We start from the raw sequence: 26,304 nt of genomic DNA on the forward strand, positions 1-26,304 counted from the left end.
TATTAACGTATTGGTAATGTTTTTAAAACTGTTTTTCCTATCATATCGAGCTTAATTTTTTTTTTTTTTTTTTTTTTTTTTTTTTTTTTTACTTTTTTATACAATAGGCTCAAGAAAATGGCAAAAAAAATCTGTTTAAATTCTTCGATGAATTTCAAAATTATAGTTCCATCTGAATCAGAAAGAAAATGGAATTTAGGAACTATCCTTTGTGGGTCTCTGATCAGGATAATTCAAAAGACTCAGCACCCGAAGAGGATAATATTTAGCACGCAGTATAATTCCAATACTGCATATTTTTGTCAAACTTGGAACGGAATCCCTCTGTGAAAAATCTTTTTGTTTTTCCGTCCGTCTGCTTGTGAACTCAATAATTCAAGGAAATGAGTTGGAGGGATAGAATTCAACCTATTACTTTACGAATAGAATTATATATGTGTATGAATTTTCGAAAGAAATCTGCCTATGAATTGTCTCCTGTCAGTCTTCATGAGTCATTGAATACGATAACTCAAAAACTCCAAGAGGTTAAATGGGCGAGTTATAATGTCGTGTAAATGAAGTCAGCGTAGACAAATCGTGTGTTACTTAAAGTCAAAGATAACATTCACTCATCTCAACTCGAGGCTTGATTCAAGGAACTAAACCTTACATCTGCTTTTATCCACAAGACGAAATGATTTGAATCTTCCAGATTTAGAAAGATACAAACGTTATAAGAATATTCTAGAATAAACGAGAAATAACACAAAGTAAATTAATAACAAAACAATTTTTAGGCAATTTGCCTACAGTCAGATGCGAACTGTCACTTTCAGTTCATAGCATTCTTCCACTGAACCATTCAGTCCGCGCATTTTTAGAATAAGTTTCGTTACAATATTATAAGTCCTTTGTACTAAAAATGACGCATCTATATCTGGCTTTAATCGAATGCTGTCAACTGTTAGACTATTTAACAACCCATGTGTATGAACCAACGATCATTCGAAAAACACAGCGATCTGTTTGTAGTAAAATTTGATATGTGGTGTTGATACGAATATCGAGGTTTAAATTATAATTTGGATTCAATAGTGATGGAAAGAGATCCAAAGAGTATGTTCAGACTTCCTTTACTGTAAGATGAAAACTCGCCATATTTTGGAATCATGAGAGAAAGTCCATGGAGGCATCAGCCCCAACTTGATTCAAGTTTAATATTTCCCCCCGTTTGTTCAGAATAAATCCATACATAACCGCTTTTCTAACACAATTATAGAAAATCACAAATCAAATTGATAGTTTAAGTGAAATTTCTCTATATTTCATTACACGCAGTTAAATAATCTAGAATAGGATGCTATGTTTTTTTTTAAAAATTCATTCTTTTGAACGGAATTTAATTTTCAAGACCAATAATTAATATACTGCTGGTATACAAACTCGAAATTTTGAGGAATCTTTATATACTAGAACTCCCTGAGTCCGAAATAGATATTTTTGCATTACGTCTGTCTGCCTGTAAACACAATAACTGAATCAGTGGACGTGGTTTCTTCAAAACTTTTTCGCATACTTTCAAGTATAGGTGTTATCCACACCACACCGCAAAAAATTGCGGACTTTTAGTTTAGCAGAGATTGCCTTGCATAGAATTTGAGTATAATAACTACGAAATATTAACCTTTTTTGTGAATTTAGCATTCTTTTCTGACTCTTTTTAATGATCCTTGGCGATTTCGTGGCGATTCATCCCGAATAACATCCGAATAATAATATCCTTTTTGGATTTGGCTCAACATTTAGCAGGTGTCTACACAATAGATGTTGAATCTTTGCATCGAATTTTATTAATTATATTCGAACAGCCAGACAGATTTTCTCTTAATGGATTTTGATCAAAACTTCATAGAGATCGACAATTATAGAAAACCATACACTAAAGATCAGATATTTCAAAGTGTTTTTAAATTTCTTTGTTACAAACAGACTGATGAAGACATAGATAAACATAATGCCAAAAATGTGTACTTGTTTTTTAATTCAGGGAAGTCTGAAGCATGGAGATTCTAGGAAATCGTTAGAGTTCGAATAATTTTTGATAATTATAATATATACTCTATACTTCGTATACAATAATTCGTATACGCTGAAGATGAAATTTGATATATACTCTTTGCATCAAATTTATATCTACCTAGCTGTGGTCAAAATCTATTCAGAGAAAGTCTGCCTATCTGCTGTAAAGTAAGTTAATATGATAACTATTAGACGAAGAAAGCTAGATGGATAAAATTTGGGGAGCAGTTTTAATATTAATAATGTGACCTATAAGATTCCGTATCAAATCCGTGAAGGGTTTGACCGTCTGTCTATACTTTCATAAGCATGTAAGCGCGACAACTCAAAAACGTAACTATTTAAATAGATGGAATTTGGTAAGTGAGACTACAAATGTATTTCTGTGTCAAATTTTGGTTTTAATCGATCGGAAAAAAAGCGTCTAAAACATAAATTTGTTTGCTAGATGTTATAAAATTCACGACAGGGATTCATCATTCAAAAATAGCCAAGAATTATTGATAGATACAACAAAGATACTAAATTAAAATAAACCGAAGATCAATATTTCATAATTGTTGTTCGCCAGTGCAAAGAAGACATTCACAACCTAACCGGAAGTCCGCCATTTTCTATTGCAGTGGTGTATAAAATATTTATTAGAGATAAACGAGTTGAATAGACTACTCCTGCTGATTTATTAAAAGGGTAGTATTTTCTTCAATTTTTATTTCTTAAACTTAGATATTTTTGTTGATTACATAACTTATTTCCACAAATATTTAAAAACAACTCTTTGCTGGTATTTCTATTAGGTTTTATTTGAAATTTTTCAGCAAAAGTATTGACCTCTTTGTTTGTAAATTAAATATCTGGTCATATTTGTTTGGTGTCTATAGTTAGATTCACATTTCGGGAGATTAAATAAATAAAATCCAGTTGATATATTTAAAAATCGTAACATGGCTGACTTATTTTAAACTGAAGTGTCAGTTCGTAATCCTGCGATAAAACTCTCCGTATTTTGCGGACTCCTGATTTTCAAATCCACTGCGCTTGCTGTTTTTGTTGCTTGTCATCTTATGTCAAAGCAATGTATGAAACAATGCACATTTAGATTACATGTGCGTCTAAGTTTGCCATGTGACTGTGGCTTCGCATGAATTGACTTCGTTGTGAAATTCATTAGCAAAAAATGCGTGACGTTAGATCGCTGTATAAGATAATTGTAGTTATTTTTGTCTTGTGAATGAATTCCATTAAAAGTTAATTTTAGAATATTTCGAAAAACGATTGTTTAAAATATATTTTCTGGACCCGCTTTTTTATCATTGACGTGCTTATATTTCATTTCATCGCTTCTTGTTTGTAAAGATTGAAATTTGTAATCGATTTTTCATCCACTTCCTAGTTTGCTAGAGTTTCATGTTTCCGATTACAACTTACCATTTTACTATTTTAATTATTTTGATTATCAGGTGATTCATTAAATTAATTATCTTGTAATTGATTATATACATGGCGCCATCTGGTGGTGAATTTCAGATTAAAATTTGATTTCAAATTTCGATAACATTTATGATTAAAAACTAAATGGAAGAAAATAATTAAAAATCTATTTTTAGTATACTAATAAAAACATGTGTGCTTAAAGAATTACTTTTTTATACTTAAAATGTTTCTTAAAGAACATACAGGTAATTTTGTATTTGTTGGAAATCATTCATTTTCAGTAACTGCCCAGCATGAGGAGTTGATATTAAATCTTTCTGTTTGTTTCAGATCGCAGATTTGTTCCCCGAGCAACGATCGACGGTGATTACCCTGTACAGCGGAGCGTTCAGTGCCTCGGCCTCCGTCTTCGTCTTCATTAAGGTAACAGTCATCTTCTGTGCACGCACGTATTAAAAAAAAAAAAAAAAAAAAAGCACTCTGCTGCTTGAAGAACCGTAATCTCATTAAGATAAACAACCTCTCAGACTCTGTACGAACCGAATATTACATAAAAGTTAGATAAGTGGTTATAACTATCTCTGGCATTGAAAAGAGATATTGAATTTAGTTATGAAATAGGAATTACTCATGGTAACGGCGTATCGTGAAGTTCAGCATTTGTTTCTGCCATTTTTGTCCCTTCAGCTAAATTTCAAAAATAGAATATTTACCTTCACACGTTAATCGCCACGCTGATATTGTCTTCCTTTACGTTTAGCTCGCGATCTCCACCGATTCTCTCTATATTTAGATTCATCTAACACACAAGATATTACCGTGTTTTAATAAAATTTATTAAAATATATTTTGATTAGGAAAATTTAGGCACATTTATTAACATAATAATAGAACGTACTTTTTTTGTTATACATCATACTTTATGCTCTTAGACTCACCGGTGACTGTCGTGGTCTGTACCGAAAATTTAACATCAGTCACCAGTGACTGACGCGGTCCGGATGGAACGTTTAGTATCAGTCGCCGATGACAAACATGGTGCTTAATGTGTTAACAAAGAAATGATATAAGCTTTAAATCTCTTGCCGTCAAAGAAGCCTGTTTCTTTTTTATTGACTCTCGAGCGGTGAAATATTTGTAACAAAATAATAATCAGTTTTTAGTAGAGTAACATTAGAAGCAATAATAGCAACCATTGTTATGAGAGCATTGAATAAATGCAGCTCGTAACAAGCAAATTTTTAAGGCACATAAGGCATATGGAAATGAATAAGTTTTGCATTTGAACACATTATAATAAAAAAAAATGAATGCATATAAAATTTATAAAATTTTATTTTATAATCAAACCTAGCTTAACGAGCATTTTCCATAATGAGTGATTCTTATAGTAAGAAAAAATGTCAAAAGTAATGACCTTCTTAACGAGAATGTTTTGCAAAGCAAATGACGAGAAGACGTCTTAAAGTGACAAGCAGAACCCTGCCTAAATCTCGGATATCTGTTTGTTGTTGCTTGTTTGCTCCCTTGTTTGTTGATGTTATTGTTTTTAAATTTAAAGGCGAATCCTTAGAATCTATACTTAGTTAAAGCATTAAAGAAATGAGTGAGCTTATCAAATTAAAGAATTTGATAAGCTCACGCTGCGGTTTGATGAAGTATTTCAATGGCCTGCGAGCACAATGACAAGTTCGCTACGGAGTTGCATTCTGTGTCACAGTAAGGAAGTTAAGGAATATTTCGTCAGGAGAAAATGACTTCAGTATACTATTATCAAACCTTGCAGTGAAATAAGGAAGATTCTGATAGCATGGGAAGCTGGTGCATCGTATGTTGAGAAGAACCACACTAATTAGTCAATGGTTATACACACTGCAAATTTATACAACGATAATGCAGTGTCCCATTTTCACCATATTTTGAAGCAGAGGCGGAGATGTCTTTAAACATTATTCTTGTGAAAAAGCATGCCTGTAAATAATAAACTACCTTATAATGAATTTCGTTGAAATTTATCTTATGGAAAAAATGAATTCACTTACCGCGTGTTTCATATTACGAGGAGGTTGGCCGCGGTGACCTGGTGGTAAGACCTCAGCTTCGGCACCGGAGGGTTTCAGGTTCGAGACCCAATTACACCGAAGAACTGTCATGTAAGCGGGCCTGGTGCACGTTAAATTCGTCAGGGTCAAACGTCCTCCCTATGGTGTGGCGTAGAAGTTTGCAGAGGGGTGCCAACTCTGGTGTTGTTCACGTCATCTGACCCAGTTCAGAATGACAAGGTCCATCCCAAAATACCCCTAGCTTGTTTTAAAACAGGACGTTAATATAAATAAACTTAACTGAGTTGCATATTACGAGAAAGATTCGAAATTAAATCATTCTTTTAAACGAGGTTCCGCTGTACTATTTGCGGATATTGCTGAAGAAGTTGCTCTAAACTGCAAAAATTCTCGACCACGGTGCATTATTAATTATGAAAGATCAAATTTATCCCAATCTTAAATGTATACGAGAGAACATTCAATGGAGAGACATTTATCTATGATAAAAGTGCTCTATTCCTTTTCGTCAAATTGTCTCATACTCTAAATGCATGCTATTTTTATCTCAACATCACTTTACAACTGTTGTTTCTAAGTCGTTTAATAATAATTGGTTCATTTCGTTCACATATCTTCAGGTTGAACAATGGCTTCTGTCACGCTTACATGACACTTTCACTTATATGTTTACATTGAAATTTGATTCGTTTTGATTTTTCTGGTCTCTCCCTCAAGTTAGTGAGAATCTTTCCGAATCCTCCTGCATGTGTATTTTCAAAATCTTTATTGATGCTTTTCTTCCTTTAACAGTACGGCTTTGACGCTGGCCTGCCGTGGGAGTGGGCCTGCTTCCTACTGGTGGTCCTGAGTGCGCTCATGCTTCCCGTGACGCTGTTCGTGCTGCCAGCGGACAGGTTTGGTACCGAGAAAGGAGGTCTTTTCACAGGAAAGGAGAAGGAAGTATCCTCGGTCGCTCCCTGCGTCTGGGGAACCTATACCTATATAGGAGACGAGCCTCCCTACCACAGTGAGTCTCTTCTCTGATTTATAAAGGTTTTTAAAACCGTAACCGTAATCAAAATGACAAAGCTAATTAACAAAATGAAAATTTGTTAATTAGCTCTGATGATCACATGATTTTCTGTCCTTGAATACAATCATCTTCTCAGTACCATCAAGTTGTTCTTTTAGCAATCTGTAGGCAAAAGTCTAAGTATGAAAACGTGCGTGTAACCGAGTTATAAAAGGATAACTGAATAATAAAAAAAGATTCAAAGTTTTTGTTGTTATTTATGGAGTCATTGACTCCATGTCTTTGAAACTGTTTTTAGTTTGAATAAAACAAAAAGAATAAAGAAATATTTTAAAACATTGTATTCTTCATGTATTGATTTTTCATTCAATTCTAACAGTTATTAACATTAGTGTCATTCCGTAATATCTAAACGAAGTAGATACTCATTAAAAGATTGTTTAGGATTTTCTTATAAAATCTTTCCGATATTTAATATTGTAGCCTTTAACATTTTTAATATTAATATTTTTAATATTTTTGGTAACAAAATGATTTTCAGAATGTATTGAATTTTCAAAATAAATTCCAATGCCGTTTACAAAAGACAGAAAAAGAAAAATAAGAGTGGAGTCATTTTGACTCCATATCTCTGACCACTTGAAGAAATTCATATCTCCAGTTACGGGCTAACTAACATAAAAATATATTCCTTTTCAACTGAATTCAATTGAAGGTGTAATTAAATCATATATGTGCTGAATGGTTCTTTAAAAACTTTTTGTCTTTATTTTTTCAATTTTGATGTTATCACCTTTAATGAATTACTCTGTTTACCGCTCTAGACGCATTTTTCTCTATTCGAAGTAGGGCTTCAAGCCATTTTCTGAAATTTTGCTTTCATTGCATTTGCATTCTTCAATCTCTGTCTAATTACTTTTAACACTGATGATTATGGAGAATAAAATATAAATCACGTGGGAAATGAATAAAGTTGGTGTTCTTCAATGGGATGTTCTGCTTGACCAAAAAGTTTTAGACAGACACTAAACGGTGGATTGGAACATTGGCTGAAAAACATAATGTGCTTTTCCATAAACCCTTTAATTTTCTTCATATTCTTAATGATATTTGTGTAATATTGCTAGTTTGACATTTAGGTTCTTAATTAATGTGCTCAATTCTTCTGATGTGGAACCTGGTCAACAGGAATATAAAAAACAATATAAATTTTTCCTCGGTCCTTCCTCTTAAAAGATTTTAAACCAATTAAAACTGTTTGTGCACATCAAGCACTTATTTCCGTGTACTTGAATGACGGCGCACAAGTTTTGACTCTGAATTCTTAAGTTTAAGGAGGAATTTAAGTAACGAAACCTTTCCACCTGTAAAATAAGCCTTTTTTCCCTGCTTGGCATATATGAACGATATACTTAAATTTAAATTTTGAGGGAACAATCTGCGTTCATGAGCAAACATTTGAGGACAGCTCGACTCAACCATATTTATTTGCTTATCTCTCTTCTGTTTTTTTTTTTTTTTTCCATCGCCACATTACATATGATGATTCCACAAATAATTATTTACAAAAGCGTGGTCAGTTGAGAGATGGTCTATAAATATAAATATCAGCTTTCTATTTGCAGAGTCGTTTTGATAATTGTAGGAGAATTTTGTAGAACGTGTCTTTATTCATGCCATTATTGTAGTTATTGATTATTTTAAAATTATTTTTCTCAGGAACTACAACAATTGAAAAGAAAGAAGTGAAAGGAAAATCTATGCAAGCAGCAACATCAGGTAAGGTATTTTATTCTGTGGTACTTCTAAATTTTTATCAGATATATGTTTCTTAATAAATAAACCCATTCTTAGTAGATATATACAACATTATGCTTAACAGTATTAGTAATGCCAAACTTTGAATTTTGATCAATTGAAAATACGTGTTATAGTGACTTTTTTTTTATTTAACGTTTTCATGCAGTAACTCCAAGAATGAAACCAAAACCTTTTTCTTTCCCCAAAATATTTAAATCTTTCGCTTTTACCATTTCTTTTATCGACAGTTACAGAAATCTTTTCATTCTATTGCAGACAAGAAAATTAGAAATGTAACAATTCAGCTGGAGAAAGAATCTAATTAAATTTCTTCAGTTTCAAATTTTTTCGATCCCAGTAAATTTAATTAAAATTCTAATATATGAGCTTTTGATTAACCTGATAATTCTAATCATCAAGCTCAAAGCGTGTCCTTAACTTATAATTTATCCAGAAATTTCCAAATTTCAACCCTTTTCGAAGTATTTTAAACCAACTTTCTCTAATTGAATTTCCCGTATACTAACAAATGACACACTTTGTGCTACGTAGTATAAAGCAAAGAAATTTGAATATGAATTCTCGTGCCTACGTACAGATAGATGGATGACAAATTATTCGATTATTATTAGACCTAAAGTCTGATAAAGATCTGCAGAAGAATAAATCTATGCATTTTATTCCATTCGTCTAAATATTTGTTATTCTGATTTATACATGGGCAGTCGAATCGACAGAATTCCCATCAACAGATCTAATTCACAATTTGATAAAATTCTTCAGAGATGGTGAAAAAAAGGCTTACAAAATTTCTTGCTCTTTGCGTTTTTAAGTTATGGTGTCCACATGCTGAGAGATATAATTCATAATTTCAAAGCGTGCTTCTTTTAGCAAGTGAAATCTGAAACATGCATAATCGTCATGATATTGAGATTGAATTTTTCAATGACTATAATACGTTCTCTTTGCATATTTTATGCATGAGAAAATAAAAATAAATGCAGCTTTTAATTTTTAATTGTCTCGGAATTGCTGCTTCTTTATTTTTCTCTAGTAGCAACTGAATGTCCAGAATGATTACCAAAATATTTTGGTAGCGTTTCGTTTGATCCTGCAAGTATTAGATTAGAAACTCAATCATGCACATTTATAAATATTAGAAGTGAATAACTGTTAGGAGGAAGAAAATAGAATGAAATGAATTTTGTATTCATTTAGATCAAGAGTTACGGAGTGCTTGTTGTTACGAATGTGTTGTTTAACTTCCCTGGACAGTAAATCTGACCTGATAAGAAAGATAATTTTATAGATATAGTTATGGCTGTTGAATGGATGATAAATCAATTACTTCTATCTTGACGAATTTGGTCACTTTGGTGACAAAAATGAAGGATCCAGAATATTCGAGAATTATGGCGATATCACCATTAGTATCTGAGTTCTAGCATTTGTTCCTGAATCTTTTTTGTCCTGCCACGTAAATTATAAAATGCCGAGAGGCAGATGTGAAAAGAATCGTTGAGTAATGAATCTAGAGAGTAGTCGAGTTTTGTGCAGTTTCTGCTGTTTAATAGCGATCTGCTGCTGGTGTGCTGCTTTCTACCATTATTGCATACGCTTCGGCTATGTTTCGCTACTATGCATCCGTGTTTTCGTGTAGAAATGCCGTTATCCCTTACAAAGCTTATTAAAATTTTTCGTTGTACAACCCATGGAGGAACTTTGGATTTTTCCCGTAACAATTAATATATATTAGAGATGAGAAACTGATGATAGAAGAAAATGGAATGAATTTTGGAAAACTGTCTATTCATCTAATAAATTAATTTAAATCTTGAGAAGGATTTTTTGACCCAAAAACGTTCATATGTGTATTTGATGATAAATAATATTGCACAGTTTGCAAGGGATTAAAATGAGTAATGTTCCAGCATATTCTACACTATATTATAGTGCAATATAATAAATTTCTCAACAATGTTTAAAATGTGTCGTGAAACTAAATATGGGGACGATAATGAATGCGCTGGTGAAAAATTGCAGAAATTTTGGTGTTGTGGAATTTTAAAAATTCGCAATTCCTGATCTATAGGACCACAGTCATTCTTAACTGCATTTATAGTTTAAGCTATCCTAGCTATCATTATCAAATAAACCTCTGAAAAATCCAGCTACATTTTTTTAATTTTCAAATTTCAACTTTAAAAAAAAATTGAATTAGAATAGAAGTAAATAATTACATTTTATAAACCACATAATTTAGTACTTCATAATTAATATACTACTTTAATATAATTAAATATAATACTTTAGACTTTATACAATAAAACTTTATAAACATTGTATTTTAGGAATTTTGAAAGCTTATTAAATTTGCTTATACACTTTATAAGAAAAAATTCAGCCTATACTAAAACAAGGGGAAAAAATGCATTCTGTGATTTCTTTAATCCCTCAATACGTCAACATCGATTACTCAAAGGAAATTCGAACTTTCCCTCTTACATAACATGACCTTGATCAAACGAGCTATTGATTTTCTATTAGATCTTTTTGATAAGAATTATTATTCTAAATATCTGTTTAATAAGTGCCTTTTATCATAAGACAGTCCTAGATATTTCTTTAAGTTCCAAATACGGATACGTATATTATATGTAATACTACTCTCATTTGCCCCCATTACCTCAGTTATTAAATAAGAACAAAAATATTATTCAGAATATTTTTAAAAAAATGTTCGTTATGATATCGATTACAATATTCATGCAACATTTCACGGTCACTTAAGAAGTTACGCCTGCTGAATACGTAATGAGTCAGCGGCTTCTGAGAAGCGGTGAGTATTCATGCTCGAATTGTCCCACATTATTTTTCCCGCCAAAACATCGCGTCAAAGAAAATGAAACACTCGAACGTTCCCATTTGCGAATCATAATAAAGGAAACGGGGGACTCCAAAACGTATGATTGCGAATTATTCATTTAAATCTATGAAATTTTTCTGAGCTTTCATTAAAGTATAAATTCCTAAAATATACTTATAAATGTCTTGGAAATAAAATATGTTATTTTTAAAAAATTAAAAAGGACATAATTTTTTTTAAATTTCGAAATGCTTCGTGCGATATAATTTTTAACTTTATTCTAATATTTTAGCCTTATTATCCTGTAAAAAATTTATTTGGGATAAAATTGGAAATGATTTTGTAATCTAATGTATAAAAATGATTTTTTGTTTGTTCTTATTTTATGCACCGTTCACCCGATTGCGATAAAACTTTGCAACTTATTGCTTGCACTTTCGCGTAGGTTACAGGCACAGTACAATTAGTATATCTAATACTGAACCTAGAAAATGTATGTTTTTCCCATGACCAGTTGTATGTTGAATGCTCACGAGTCGGACAGCCAAGAAATGTATTTGCTTTTGCTAAAGACGAAAAAACAAAAAATATTGTCTACCCTTAAGCTATTAAATAATAAAGAAGAAAAAAATAGAATAAATATTATTTATACTTCTCCTATATGTATTATTCAATTTCAATGAATGTGTTCATCGTGGACAAGAAAATAAATACCGTTCTTTCTATCATTCCTAATTAAACAAGGTAGCTATTTCAAACTTCAGACGATATTTCCAAAATTATTTCTTCTGCCGCAGCAAACACGCCGGGAACCAGCTATTACCAATAAAAGTTAATTTTTTAGAAATATTTTTATGCATGCGCACTGAATTTTCATACGAATTTTTTGTTTTATAAACTAAAATTGATTTTTAACTATCTAAAATAACTCAAAACTTAAAATGCATTCTCAATTTTTCTTGAATGTTTGATCGAAATCTTAATAATCAATTTTACGTGAACTCTTGAAAAATTAAGACTCTTCGAATATTTCACAAATGTTTCAATCTCATTGGAACATTGATTTGAAAAAAAATCATTAAAAATATATTTATTCTTCTAAGTTTTCCAAATATTTACATTTATAATCAATACATTTTATAATGCTAATTTTTGGCTAGGAAATAAGAAAAAGAAAATGTTATATTTTCATCATTTTTTCCTAATTACAAAATCCATTGTCTTGTTAAGTAAAACATATTTTTGAGTGACATTTTTCAAAAATAAAAAAATATGCTTTCAATTCTATTAAGAAATCCCTCGTAGGCATTTGCATTGAACTGTACTTTCGTGGAAATTACTTTTAAATTGTGATTTATGCAAAAAATAATTATATTTTATTAAATGGCGTGTATTATTTTATCATATGTTAGATTTCAATACTATTGACAAACCAATTGAATTAATTATTTTGTAAAACAAAACCGATAAATGATGGATTCATTTGAATGAAATATATATATTTTTTTATTATTCCTGATAATATAATGTTTTTTCGATGTCGACACAGTGTGTTTCTTAGACTTTCACTAGTCGCAATCGTTTATATTCTTAAGTTTTTAGCAAATTTCAAATATTATATCCTTACATGTTACATCTGGTATGGACAATTTTCCCTTTATCTCTACTACGAATAAAAATGAATGTGTGTGTTTGAGTATTAGTACTTAATAGGACATACTGTTAGATTTAGATACAGATAACTAGAAAGTGTGAGAATGTACACATAGGAGAGAATTTTTTTTTTTGAATTTTAACTAATTAAAAATTAATTGAAACTTTGGTATTTTTCCACGATAATTCCCAAAATTAACAGTACAAATAAATTTTTCGTGGTTTCAAAATTTAAAAAAAATTGTACTATTACTGAATACGAATTTAACTGTCTTGCAAAAATTTCCTGAAGGTTAGCAATTCTTTTAAATAGTTCTTTTTTTTTACCCAATTTTCAGCGATACATCGCATTTTCAATCTAAAATCCAAAACGCTTTCATTGTTCCTTCAAATATTGAATCGCTCGATTTTCTTTCACTATTGAAAATTGGGGAGGAAGGTCTGTTTAATATATGTATAGTTCACATGTGGATACTGAAGTGACGGTGCAGCTAAAATTAGGAGTAGACTATCCGGCAATGACATTTTTAATAGCTTTGTGATATCACGGAGTTTGACTCAACCAGGCTGCTTCATATACTCAACGATCAGAACAAGTATAGGGCTGTTGAAAAAACGCGGCTTTGACATTTGTTACATTTTAATACTTAAAAGTATTTTCTTGGAGATATCTGAAAAGTTAATTTATGATTTAGAGATTTCATTGAAAATGTATACAACCAGTATTACCACTAACCAGTTGGTCGTCATAGATGGCTAATTAAGAAAACAACGCTTTTGAATGCCAATGGAATTGAGTGTTCAGTAAGAAAAATTGAGATAATAATGCGTATGAAACAGCAAATTATATAAATTTGCGTGTGTATCTATTAGAGTCGAATATAGGGAACATTTCCCTAACGAAGCATTCCTGCACTGTTCATGAGCACATACAGTGTGCTCTTGTTTGCAAAAAATAGAAGATTATACTTAAGGAAATATAAGGGAACAGCTTTCTTAATCAGCCATCCATTTATTCACATCGAACCCCTCCTTATTTTTATACAATTTCCGATAACCAATTCCATATCACGGTTAGGAGTATTTTTTAAAAACAATAAAAATTATTTTCTTCATAAACTTCTAATTTTACAAGAAACTCGCTGGGTTTCCGCGTGATCATTAAAATAAATTTGCTCCGATTTTCCTTGCGAACTACTAAACGCTCAAACTCCACGTGAACGTCTACTTTTCTTGACTGCCAAGCAAACAAGAAATCTTTTCTGCATAACTTTCAAGAAATGGCAATGCGCTGACATCTGGGGTTAGAAAGGGGAACTAATCCCAAAAATTAGATATTTCCACTAAAGGATTAATAAAATGTTAGACACATGAATAGTGGGTCTTCGAACTTCAACCTGGAGCACTTGGGAGTAAGGATACAGCCACAAAAGCAGTTTTTCTTGCCCAAATTCTGCATGATAACCACCAACAAAATATAGGCAGGCTGCTGTAGCATAGTGGTGCGCATAGTGAAGGGTTTCTTTTTTTATTTGCTTTTGTTTTCTTCAGCTATTGAAGAGAAAAGAATTGTTGCATTAAGACTGAATTTATTTTCGGTTTATACAGGGGATTCCCGGATTCCTAGGAGGAGGTATTATAGAACCATGAGGGATTATTGAACATTTTAGATCTAATTATATTTTACGAAACCACAATCAAAACTGGAAAATCAGAATTAATATTGATATTAGGCACAACTGCAAAGATACAGTGCATCTCAGAATCTATTGTTTTTATTGCAAGGAAAACACAAGAATAATTCTTTTTCGGCTTTTAGATGCGATTTTAATCACGCGTCCTTTGCAAAATATTATTAGAATCAAAGTTTTCTGTCAATTAGTGTTTGGTCCATGAAATCAGAGATATCCCGTATAAAGCAGGCTTGTCTTTTAGTCTATAATTCTATACACGAATTCAGAAATGGGGAAAATCAACCTGAAAAAAAAGAAGCTTGTTTTTCTCGTTTGGACATAAAAAACAAAATATAGCGTTCTCTTTCCTTTTCGGGCAGTTCATTCCCTTTTCCTCGTGAGTTGACGCTCTTTCACCTGACAATCCCGCCACATTTCTTGACAGCTTCTTCACGCCTCGCGCGTTTGCTCTAACTGACAGCTGATCACACACACTTGGGACGGTGGTCGTGAAATTCTGAGCGACGAGCAACGCCCAACAAAATGTTTTCCCTGTTCTAATGAACAGGTGATGTAACAGAAATGTTCGACAACCATGCTTTCATTAACAAACCACCTTTTATCGCAGCATTGTGTGGTAGACCACACATTTGTTATTATGCAAGCAAATTTCTTTAAAAGATTGTCGTCCCACGTAAACTCTGACTGTTCATTTTTATTCCGAACTTGAAACTTAAATACAGGGCATTGCGAAACTAAATCAACAAAATTCTGATACCAATAGAAGCTATTTTTACATAATTTGTCTACAACAAATTCACATTCATTGATTTTGTACCAAATTTGTGATGCAATTTCATGATACTTTTCACCGTAAAGTAGAAAGACTCCTTCTTTATTTGCTTTTTTTGTTCAAATTTGTAGTTCCCAGTACAGTATTGTCAAATTTGACTGATTTGACAGAAGCATACTTTCAGTACTAGTATTAGTTATTGGTTATGGCTCTAGTATTAGTTATAGGTTGATACGATACTCGATTGAACCTGAGCATTCTTGAAGTATTTGGCTCTATTTAGAGTTAGGTTGATGCCTGGTTTTACTGTATTAGTTATAGGTTGATACGATACTCGATTGAACCTGAGCATTCTTGAAGTATTTGGCTCTATTTAGAGTTAGGTTGATACCATATTTTTTTATTTGCTTTCAATTAATTTACTAATAATAATTCTGTTATTATTTTTATTCAGATTTATTATTCTTAGCTATTTTTTTTTTCAAATAAAAAATTGTTCAAGGCAAATTCAATACAAGGGGTCGATGCAGTGGATGGGATATTAGCAGTCGATGCCAATGTAGTCAAAAGACTGATACCGAGTACCTAATAGTCTGTATCAGTTTTGCGTTCTCGATATAAAGTATCATGATAATACAATGTCCATTTAAGCATAATTCTGTTAGATTTCATACAATTTTACATTGTTGAATCATATATGATCGGGTCGAAAACGCTTCGTGAAAAAAAAAATTGGTTTTGTTTCATGTTATATGATTGTTTCTTTAATTTTGATTTTTATTTCATTACATACATATAACAAAAAAAGAGAACGAGAGATGTATACACCTTTTAAAGACGCAGGTAGGGGTTTAAGTACAAAAACCTGTTTATTTTTTTTTTTTGTCTTTAAATGTGTTGTGATATATCATTGAATAAGATTAATGGCTAAATTAAAATCCGTATTGATAATTTAAGCTAATTAGTAAACTTCCATGGTTGAAAACTTGCTTTAAAAGAAGCGAGGATGACAAAAAAAAAATGTCAAAAATTGAAGAGAGAATGCTGGAAGTAATCGCAGCTATCATGCTGTCGAAAAGTGAAAAATACGCACAATTGTGTCAATTTTTCAAGGTTACCTATATTAATTTGAGAAGCAGTTCTACCTTTGAGAGTGAGATTTACGGCAAATAGACTTTGAAAGAGCACCGCTAAAGAGAATATATATATATATATATATATATATATATATATATATATATATATATATATATATATATATATATATATATATATATATATATATATATACTCTAAATGTGGTAATACGCATTTCGAAAAGATTTTTAAAAAATTTCATTAGAATTTAAATTGAAGCCAAACTCTAGTGATTATCCATTACCTCTGAAAATATTATTGCATAAAACAGAATTTTTTTACTAATTAATTTTTTAATTATCTATTTAATTATATGAATTAATTGTTACGCTTTTTTTTCTTTCTTATTTTAGCACTTTTAAAAAATTATCTCTTTAAATAATATTCAGCAGTTGATTTTCTAGTTGCATTGAAATTCACTGTTTCATCAAATATTTAATCGTGGGATTTAAAAAAAAAAAAATATCCTCCTTATTATTTTCTGCTCAGTTTATAAAAAAAATCAAAAGGTGAAATAATACATTTCTACAACTCAACTCATAAGGAATGCTCAGTTATAAACATTAAAATGACACATCTTTCATGGCAATTAGAAGTTGGTGCTTAAATATAATTCATCAACGGAATCATGAATTTTTCATGTTGTGCAAAAGAGGACTGTAATGTAATGAATTGTAAACACTGTAGATATCTCAGTGCTGTCACGAACTTTTTGGTCGCCGAAGGTGACTATAAACATTTAAATCGAAAGTAATGAAATCGTAAAAATAAATAGAGGTAGGAATTTTTATAAGTTTATACGTATCAAATCACTCTTAATTTACCGTCATCAACGACAAGCTGGTTCACTTAACCCTTAGATAGAGTAATAATAAAATTGTAAAATATGAGACGATATTGTCCCAAACAGTTAAACAATTTTAAAAGTGGGTGTTTAAGCGGCGAATAACATCACACTCATATTGAAAGTTTTGGCCTTACTCTACGAATTAAAAGTAAAAGTAAAAATATCCATAATGAAGCGATTTAATATGGATGTTGGCAAAAATCCGTGAATTATATTATATGCTTAAACAGTGAAGTAGATTTAGTGTTTGAATAAAAAAAAAATGGAATTGTTAAAAATTATTTTTAAATTAACTTTGAGAAATTGATTAAAAATCAGAGAAAATAATACGACAATATAATGGATGCTACTATAAAACTATATATTTTTTTAATTTTAAGATGATGTAATAAAAAAATAATATTCAAAGATTTTGGCAGAAAAAGTAAAATCTTTCAATCCTTATTTCACTTCTTTAAAGGGAAACTTTTTAAAACTGCAGCTAATATCTTTCTAAGTGTTACGGAACATATAGACCAAATTTTGTTTAAATCCGATCCAGGGATGTAGTATTGTATAAGGTTTAAGCATATAAAGAAGTAAACCGAGAGGATTTTCAATTTTTTATTTTTATTTTGTATATAGATTAGCAGTGATAATAATACATAAAATAATAACCCGGAAAATTTCTTAAAGAAAATAATATGTAATGAACTATTTAATAACAGATGAGTTATTCCGTCGATTTAATAAATTAGTAAGTGTATAAAAGCTGTCTCGTGATCATTAAAGCTCTTTTTTTAGTTTTTTTTATTTTCGAACTATATTTATTTATTATCATGGTACAAATGTTCTTATTCTAAAACACCGAGAGAAAATAGCAAAATGATACAGGAAAAAACTTAGTTTCTAGAATTCACCACCGTTTTTAAATGAATTTAAAACAAGGAAGTGGATGCTTTCAGCCTTAATAATAGGTAATAAGACTTTTCAATTATGCAGAAAATAATGGCCTGATCTCTGTGGCGAATGAAAATATTTTTATGATATCACGTTGATTATACTAAAATTATTTATTTTTCTCTATGCTATTCTTGAGCTTCCTTATTCTAATGAAAAATACAACAATAAAGCGTAACAACGAGACAGACAAAATCAAATAATATGAAAATTTAATAACAGATATGAAAATTATAAAAATCATAGGTATGTTTTGAAAAATATATCCAAGTAGGCATTTTTCTAGTATTGTTTGCATGTTCCACTGATATATAATATGCCTCTGACTTTTCTTACGATTATTATGTTCTTTTGCCAAATCTAGTTTTGATTAAAAATTTTCTTAATGAAAAATTTTTTTTTTTGTTATATTTACAATATTTTTTTGATGATATTTATTAATGGTAATTTGCAATTAATGTAATAGTGACTAAAAATTAATTTGAGGAAATCACATTCATTATTTTATAAAAAACGTTTAAGAAATATGTGGATAAAATGAAGAAATTTCTTTATGTACAACTTGTTTTAAAACTTACAAACTTAACAAACAAACTTTACAGTATTTCAGTATTATTACACACCTTGCAATTCATGAGCGTAGTTAGGAGATTCTGTTTTTCCACATAACTGGACGTTCCTTTTATCCTATAAACGTCAAAAAATTCGAATTTGATATACCGACGAATCTTTGTTTCAGATTTCTCCGAGTTCGAAAAGCACATTTTCGAAATTATGCCTTTCCATCTGCGAACACGATGCTCAAAAACACTTGAAAATGAACACTAGATCAATGAAATTCGTTATTTGCTTATTATATCAATTTGTAGATTTTTATCAAATTCAGTACGAAATCCATTCAGAGGAAGCTTGTCTATTCAGCTATTCGAGTAAAGTGAACATGATAATTACAGAACTTAAAGTGCTAGACATGTGAAACTTGGTGCACAGATTCAGCATCTGAAATGTAGATGTTTATCAATAAAATGCATGAAGGGACTTGGTTTGTACCTTTGGATACCTGTAAACGTGAGAGTTCAAAAATGTAGCAACTTAAGTAAATGAAATTGGGTTCAAAACTTTAGCGTCTTAATGGCAGATTCGTATCCAATTTTGAACCAAATCTTTTTGAGGATTGACCGTCTGTCACTCTGTACTTTCGCATGCCTGCAAACGCAATAAGTGAAATTTGGTATGTAATTGTGTGGCAAAAATCATAGTTCTATGTCAAATTTTGGATTCAATCGATCAAAAAAAAGGTATCCCATTTTCAGGCACTTTTGTACTGACTATACATCACTTATAATAGCCAAAGATGGCACGCTACCTTAAAATTTCTAGCTTCACATTCAGTATCTAACTATTGTTCATCCATGCCATGCAGGATGAGGGAGGTTGATTAGATAGGGTGCGAGAGGGTTTTGAAAGTTTTGGAGTCATCCCCTCTAGTTTAGAAATCTTTCCATAATTATAGAACCCTTTTCCAACATAAAACTGAGAACTCATGTGATTCCAGCACGACGGAGTGTATTCCATCTACATTTTGAATGTATTTATCGCATTGAATGCAAATAGCCATGATATTGTCGTCTGCAAAAGTCAAAAGTCCTTTTACCATTATTCTATCAAGTCTAGAGGGTATACTAAGTCTTCTTGTGTTACTCTGTTCAACTAACTGCAGTTCAGAATGTGTAAATTCGTTTCAAATTATACCTTCGTTTATACCTTCTAAACAAGAGTTTGATCTAAATGAATTAAAATAAAAATGAAAGCATTAGTAACAGGTATGATTCACCATTTTGCTGTTAATAAAAAGTCCTAAATATCTCAGAAGAATGACTTTACGAGGACTTTAAATTTTAAATACCTATCTACAATCATAATCAGTATATCATTTAAATTTGAAAATAAAATTCCGATAATCAAAGAGCTCTGTTCATTAAAATCCTTAGCGTTGTCCTTTGGAAAAATAGTGATATGTCCAAATAAACACTTTCATCAGCAAAATTACTACTTTTCGCTGAAAATTGAACTAAAGCCGATACAAATATGTCATTTATCCTTCATATTGTTTTCTGTCGATACGCCTCTTCTCCCCACGTATATAAGGATTTGCCTTTGTTGCATTTCACTATTATTGCTAAAAGCTATGCTTGCTTCTCTTGTGAAGGGCAAAGAACGATCTTGAATGTAGTAAGGGTAAATGATAACCGCAGAACAATATGATATTTCCATCTTTAGCTGCCGTCAGGGGTTCTGGAAGGAGGAAGGATGCCTGGGAAGGGGAATTACTTTTATTCGCATTTTCTCTTATTTGGTGTTTAAAAATTGGGATACATCACATATGTTTCGTTTGCGTAATCACCTCACCTACATGGCGACTCTTATGCCATTGAAAACAGTGTTAAAGCATTTCATTTTTTTTTTTTTTGCCAGAATTTTTCTTTTGCATACTATAAGATGTATTTTATTTTCAAACCATCGTCTTTTACAAATTGTAACATTTTAGAATTGTGACAATAACCATCAAATAACATGTCGCAATTTCTCATTTGCCATGTACTTTAACAAATATAATTTTTCATTATTAAAAAGTAATCTAATTAGTAATTTGGTAAAAGTCTGACAAATGAATATGCTAATCATTTTCACTATCAAAGGTTTCTTGTGTTTTGCAATGACAAATTCTTCGCGAAATAAAAATTATTTCCAAAATTTCCGATTTATGTCCTGGAAATTCCTCGGAAATTATTATTACTCACAGATGAAATGAAAAAAAAAAAAAAAAATCAGGAATACATAAAATGACAAGCGGAAATGCAACAACAAACAAGAATATACTCTGTGCCCGATCAAGGTTTTTCACCTTATCCGTGCCTTGCAGTTGGCTGCCTTATTTCGCAGGATTCAAGCAACAATGTTATATTACTCCATGCTGATATTTTAATTCTTAAAAAGAAACTGTCAAGGAGTTCAAGGTCATACAGGCGTTGGACGCTTCATATAGAATAGCCAAAAAGTTGTCCAACTACCACTCACGTATAATCGATTACGCCGCATTACGCAATATCCAGTTGCCCCAAAAACTGTTACCTCCCGTATGAACTAAGACAGACAGGAAATCCTAAAGCAACTGTTGCATCTTCTGTTCTCAATGTCAATGTCGCTCCCGGCCGAATTCCTTTTCAATAAAATGTTAAACATAGCTGCCAGAATATTAATCTTTAATTCAAAAGCTGTTTTTCAGGTTCCTTTTTGTTCGGGAAAAGGAATCCTTCCGACTGCCCATTCATACAGAGCATACGTGACGAAATATCTTCGGAGACGTGATCTGGAAAATGAAAAGATATCTGATAATATTCATTTTATAATACTATAAACATTCTTAAGATGCTGGATAACGTAATACAAACGGCTATAATACAAAGACACATAGTATCTTAATGAGATTTCACACACACAATAAAAGGCAAATCTGTGAAAATCATTATGAAATAATGAGTAGATATGAATCATTATAAAATAAAGAATCTGAGGGTTTTTTTCCGCAATTAACAGACTTCTGCATAGACATTCTTCTTTGCATGAAACAAATGAAAATGTTATTCAGTTTCTGCCGTTTCGCACTCTTAACAATGATCTTCTACGTCAGCCATTAATGGTCCATTTTGTCATTCGATTCTCTCGATATCGTACAATAACCCTTCTGAACATAACTTCACAAAATGATACACTTTCTTCTCGGTACACTTTGTGCCTTTTCTTGAGAAGTATTCGTTCTTTCGGAGTTTTATTCAACATCGCGTCGTTCATCAATATATTACCTGAAATGCACATATGCAATGTGAACACAAACTTTGTGAACGACGGATGATGTGAACTACATCATAAATAATTTTATGATGCAGTTTTTCAGAATATTTACCTCTCATTCAAGAATTTTTACAAATTAAATGAATATAAAAGGAGAGATGGAATTGCTTCTAGAAGTGGGCAGATCTTTAAGAAAGAGAAGTAGTATAAAAATAAATGAAAAAGGATTCATTGATTATAAGGGCAATGATAATTAATTAAGGTTCAGTATCACCCTATTTATATACATTGATAATTTGATAGTTAGCTTTAAATTAATCTCATGTTTGATCTTTATAAATCAATGAATGATTCTCAAAGCATTAGTTGTGCCCAATGTTATTTTGTTAAGAATAGGTGAAAGACAAAACTTCAGTTCTAGGGATAATGTGTATAAATTTGAAATGTTCTTAAACGCTTGCACAAATATCTCTTCTGTTCATTTCTTCTAATGTGAGTCAGCATTTCTTGGTCATATCAGAGTTTTAGGGGATCGCCCTTTTGATGCAAGAGGCAGGCGATAGGAATAAGACCCTGAGTGTCTACCCCTCGACTTTTGTGTATATTGACATAATGTGGAATATTTTGTGTTTCATTTTGTTTGTGAACGAAAACAAATATGTATTATGAAACATCTTTTGTTCCTATCGATTGGATTCAAAATTTGAGACATGTCAGAGGGACCGGGACAAAATGCTGATCTTAGAATTTCACTGTTTTTAATTAATTCAGTTTCTGAAGTAATCTGTTTTCCTTTGCATTTATTATCAGAATATCTTTCTCTAGTTTTGTAACCTAATTGGATAAGTTTTCATTTTGATTTTATCCATATTATTTTGCCATTTAAAAAAGATAATACAAAACTGCCATCTCGTCCCAGCACTGAGCATTGTCTTACGTTTTAAAAATTCTAGATAGGGCCAGAGGATTTTGACCTCTGGGCAGGATGGCAGTTATGATAGAAATTGAATACATTTTTATTCTGAGAAGAACGTAAGACAATATCTAAATAATTAAACTTTCTTAAATATATTTTCTCCAACATTATGCAGTAAAAAAGTTATTATGCTTAAAAATCACATATATTAATTAATGTAACTCAAAATGGATGTTTTCCCTATCAAAAACCGAACACTCATTTCCTTCCTAAGTTTGAGCATCCTTTGTGTACCATGTGCATCTTTTTCAACCTTCTATCGTAATTTCCAGATGTAGGATCAAAATAGATCGCAAAAAATGTAAAAACTACATTGTACTTTTTTAGGAAGCGTAAGCACATGTCATGAGTTTTCAAAAACAAATCTCAATTTCTTATTAGTAACTATTATTTTTTGTTATCTCCAGTCTCTTGTTGTGCGTAATATTTTCGGAACTAAATAAATTATAAAATGCGAATAATATGTGCAATATGAATATGTTTCAATCTAAAGAGATGATGAATAATAAAAAATTAATTTTCAATATTTAAAAGTTTCAAAATCATACTATTTCAAAACGCCGTGATTGGATTTTCGAAATGACATGTAGAATGCATAAGTATTATTCTTTCAGAAAACTTGAAAAAATTTCGACGCCATTGACTCTCTCCAAGTCAACAGCCCATCCTACGCCAGTGAACATGAGTAGTTTCTCATTTCTATAACTATAGCAATATTTGAAGAGAAGGAATACTGACTTAATCACTTACTGGAAAAAATAGTGCCCATCGCCTATTACCTAAAAATCTGAAATGTTACCAATCTGACGATAATGTTCTCGTAAGGCATTTTATGCCCGTTTGGGAAATAAATCTAGTCTGGAGACCGAATACTTCTGTGGAATCCCAGAAACTACTAAAAATTTCCGTTATATTTTTTACCGGGAAATAATCTTAAAAAAAGAAAAGATTTAGAATTTTAAAAGTGAAGAAACGACTCGAGTATTACTCTTCATTGGGAAATACCCGAGTCTTCATTACAATCTAATGTTTGAATGCCTTTCTCATGACCTTACTTTGTTGGCTTAGGTAGCAAAGTGTTTCTAAAACGACACTTCATTATTGCTTGACTCTTGACAATAAAGTGCCATAAGAATATTGGGTGAATGCTTTTTACAGCTTTTGAATTGTTTCGCAATTGAAGCCCAGAATAAAACAGAGATGTCAGCAGGAGTGCTATTTTTCAATTCTTTAATTCACTGGATACAAATCTACAATAAGGGTATCAATGCGAAATGCTAAATTTCGTTTATCTGCCTCGCTACTTTTTTGAAATAGCGTGTTGTTACCATATTCCATTTTTCCCAAACGGGCAAAGAATCTGACAGGAGTTTACTCTTAGACAGCTTGGATTCAAATTTGATTCAAATATGCAATTTTGGTGCTAAAATTATTTTCCAAATCTAGATTTTAATTGCTTTGAACATTGCATTTTTCAGTTATAGTGTTTATGCGCATATGAACAGACTTTCCACTGATAGATTTTTTTTTCCGATTCTTCATAAGTTTCAATATTTTTGATGTAACTACTAGATATTGAATTTTATTCGATTTCTTTGTTTCAGTTTTCTATTTAGTAACACACGAATTATCAGCATGATATTAAAAACATATTTTTCAGATTCAAAGATATCTAAAATGTAAACATTTATCAGTTTCTCGAAATCAATTTTTTTTTTTGCCCATTATTCCAAGTATTCATATAAAAGACTGCAAAAAAAAAAAAAAAAAAAAAAAAAAAAAGAACCGTCCAATCCTTTTCTTTCTCAAATTTGTTGCGTCACATTTTAATAAGAATAAACTGAATTTTCTGACATGGAATAATTTCTGATGCCAATTTGATAGATGCATCTTGAAGAGATACTTTATGATGAAATGATTAATGATTAATTAAGCATGATTAATGGGTTCAAAATATGATACAATATGCCGTTCTTTTGTGTCATTTCTGAATAAACGCTTTCTTTCGCAAATAATTTCTTTAACTATTAATTTTTTTTTATTTTTATTATTTTTTTTCCTTACCTTTAGAGAGCACAACATATTTCTAACTAACAATCCATTTGTTCAAATAATTCTCAATTCTATGTCAATACGAGATGACATAAATTTGTATCATAATCATTATTCAGCTTGCAAAAATTATTGTGTTAATAATTTTAAATGATGGCATTATTAGCAAGTATTACGATATTTTACGCATTATCATTCATCCATTTTGAAGAACATAATGTTTACACTTGATTAACGAAGCAATAATAATAATATATATATAAAAGTACCTTTCACATAGAAGATTAAAACTATCACAGCATGATATTCAAAACGTTGAAGAATTTTATATATATATTTTACTGATGCAAATAAATTATGTCATTTTCCATAAAAACAACGAATATTATATCAAGGGAAAAACGAAATTTATCAATCGAATATTATATTGTTAACGAATATTATCAACAAATCAGAATAGATTTCATCCAGCTCAGATACGTACAGCTTATGCTTGAAGCTAGTGATTACAAGCATTCGAAACTTCTTGTTGCGGATATCAAGCTTTAGGTGCTCTATCTCTATAAGGCGTCGATCAAAGGCGCTCCTCAAGGTGCTAAATTACCTATCAAACATATTATTCTAGTATTTTCGAAACGTGTTTGTTGTTTTGATCTCTCTCAATGTGACCTCTCTCTTAGACGACGAATTTATTTAATGAGCAACGGTTTTAAAGTTCCGAAGTAATGCAACGGCGAAGGTGCTGGAATAGGAGCCAAAGAAGGCTCGTGTTCCACATTCACTTCTTTGTAAAATGAAAGTAAAAGTGTATAGCTGTGCATTATAGTTACTCCGAGAGATTCGTTCTGTGTTGTGATTTATGGCACTTTACAAGCCCGCTAACATGAAATTCGTTCTGCCTTAATATTAAAATTTCCGTACTTGTTGAACGTAATAGCGCTTTTAAAACATGCGATACTGCGCAACCTCGACCTCGCTCAGGGACATTCGGAATTTGCAATATAATGACAAGTGATTTCTAATTTTAGAATTGAAAAGATATTTAGAATTTAAATCTGAATTTGATTTAAAACCTGAAGATTATTTTTATAGCCAACTATTGGTCATTAATAAATTTGAAAGAAAAATAACAAGCATGGGACG

The 26,304-nt window shown here is 31.1% G+C and overlaps 1 protein-coding gene across 1 annotated transcript in view; it reads left to right on the top strand.

The window, feature by feature from the left end:
* The window catches only part of LOC129971218 (equilibrative nucleobase transporter 1-like), a 110,457-nt gene that overhangs the window by 71,495 nt on the left and 12,658 nt on the right, over window positions 1-26,304 (top strand). The window contains exons 6-8 of the mRNA XM_056084801.1: window positions 3,826-3,918; window positions 6,351-6,567; window positions 8,293-8,352. Of these exons, the coding sequence (XP_055940776.1) occupies window positions 3,826-3,918; window positions 6,351-6,567; window positions 8,293-8,352 (370 nt within the window). The remainder of the gene's footprint in view (window positions 1-3,825; window positions 3,919-6,350; window positions 6,568-8,292; window positions 8,353-26,304) is intronic.

The sequence above is a fragment of the Argiope bruennichi genome, chromosome 6 (assembly GCF_947563725.1).
Source record: "Argiope bruennichi chromosome 6, qqArgBrue1.1, whole genome shotgun sequence".
NCBI classification, from domain to species: Eukaryota; Metazoa; Arthropoda; class Arachnida; order Araneae; family Araneidae; genus Argiope; species Argiope bruennichi.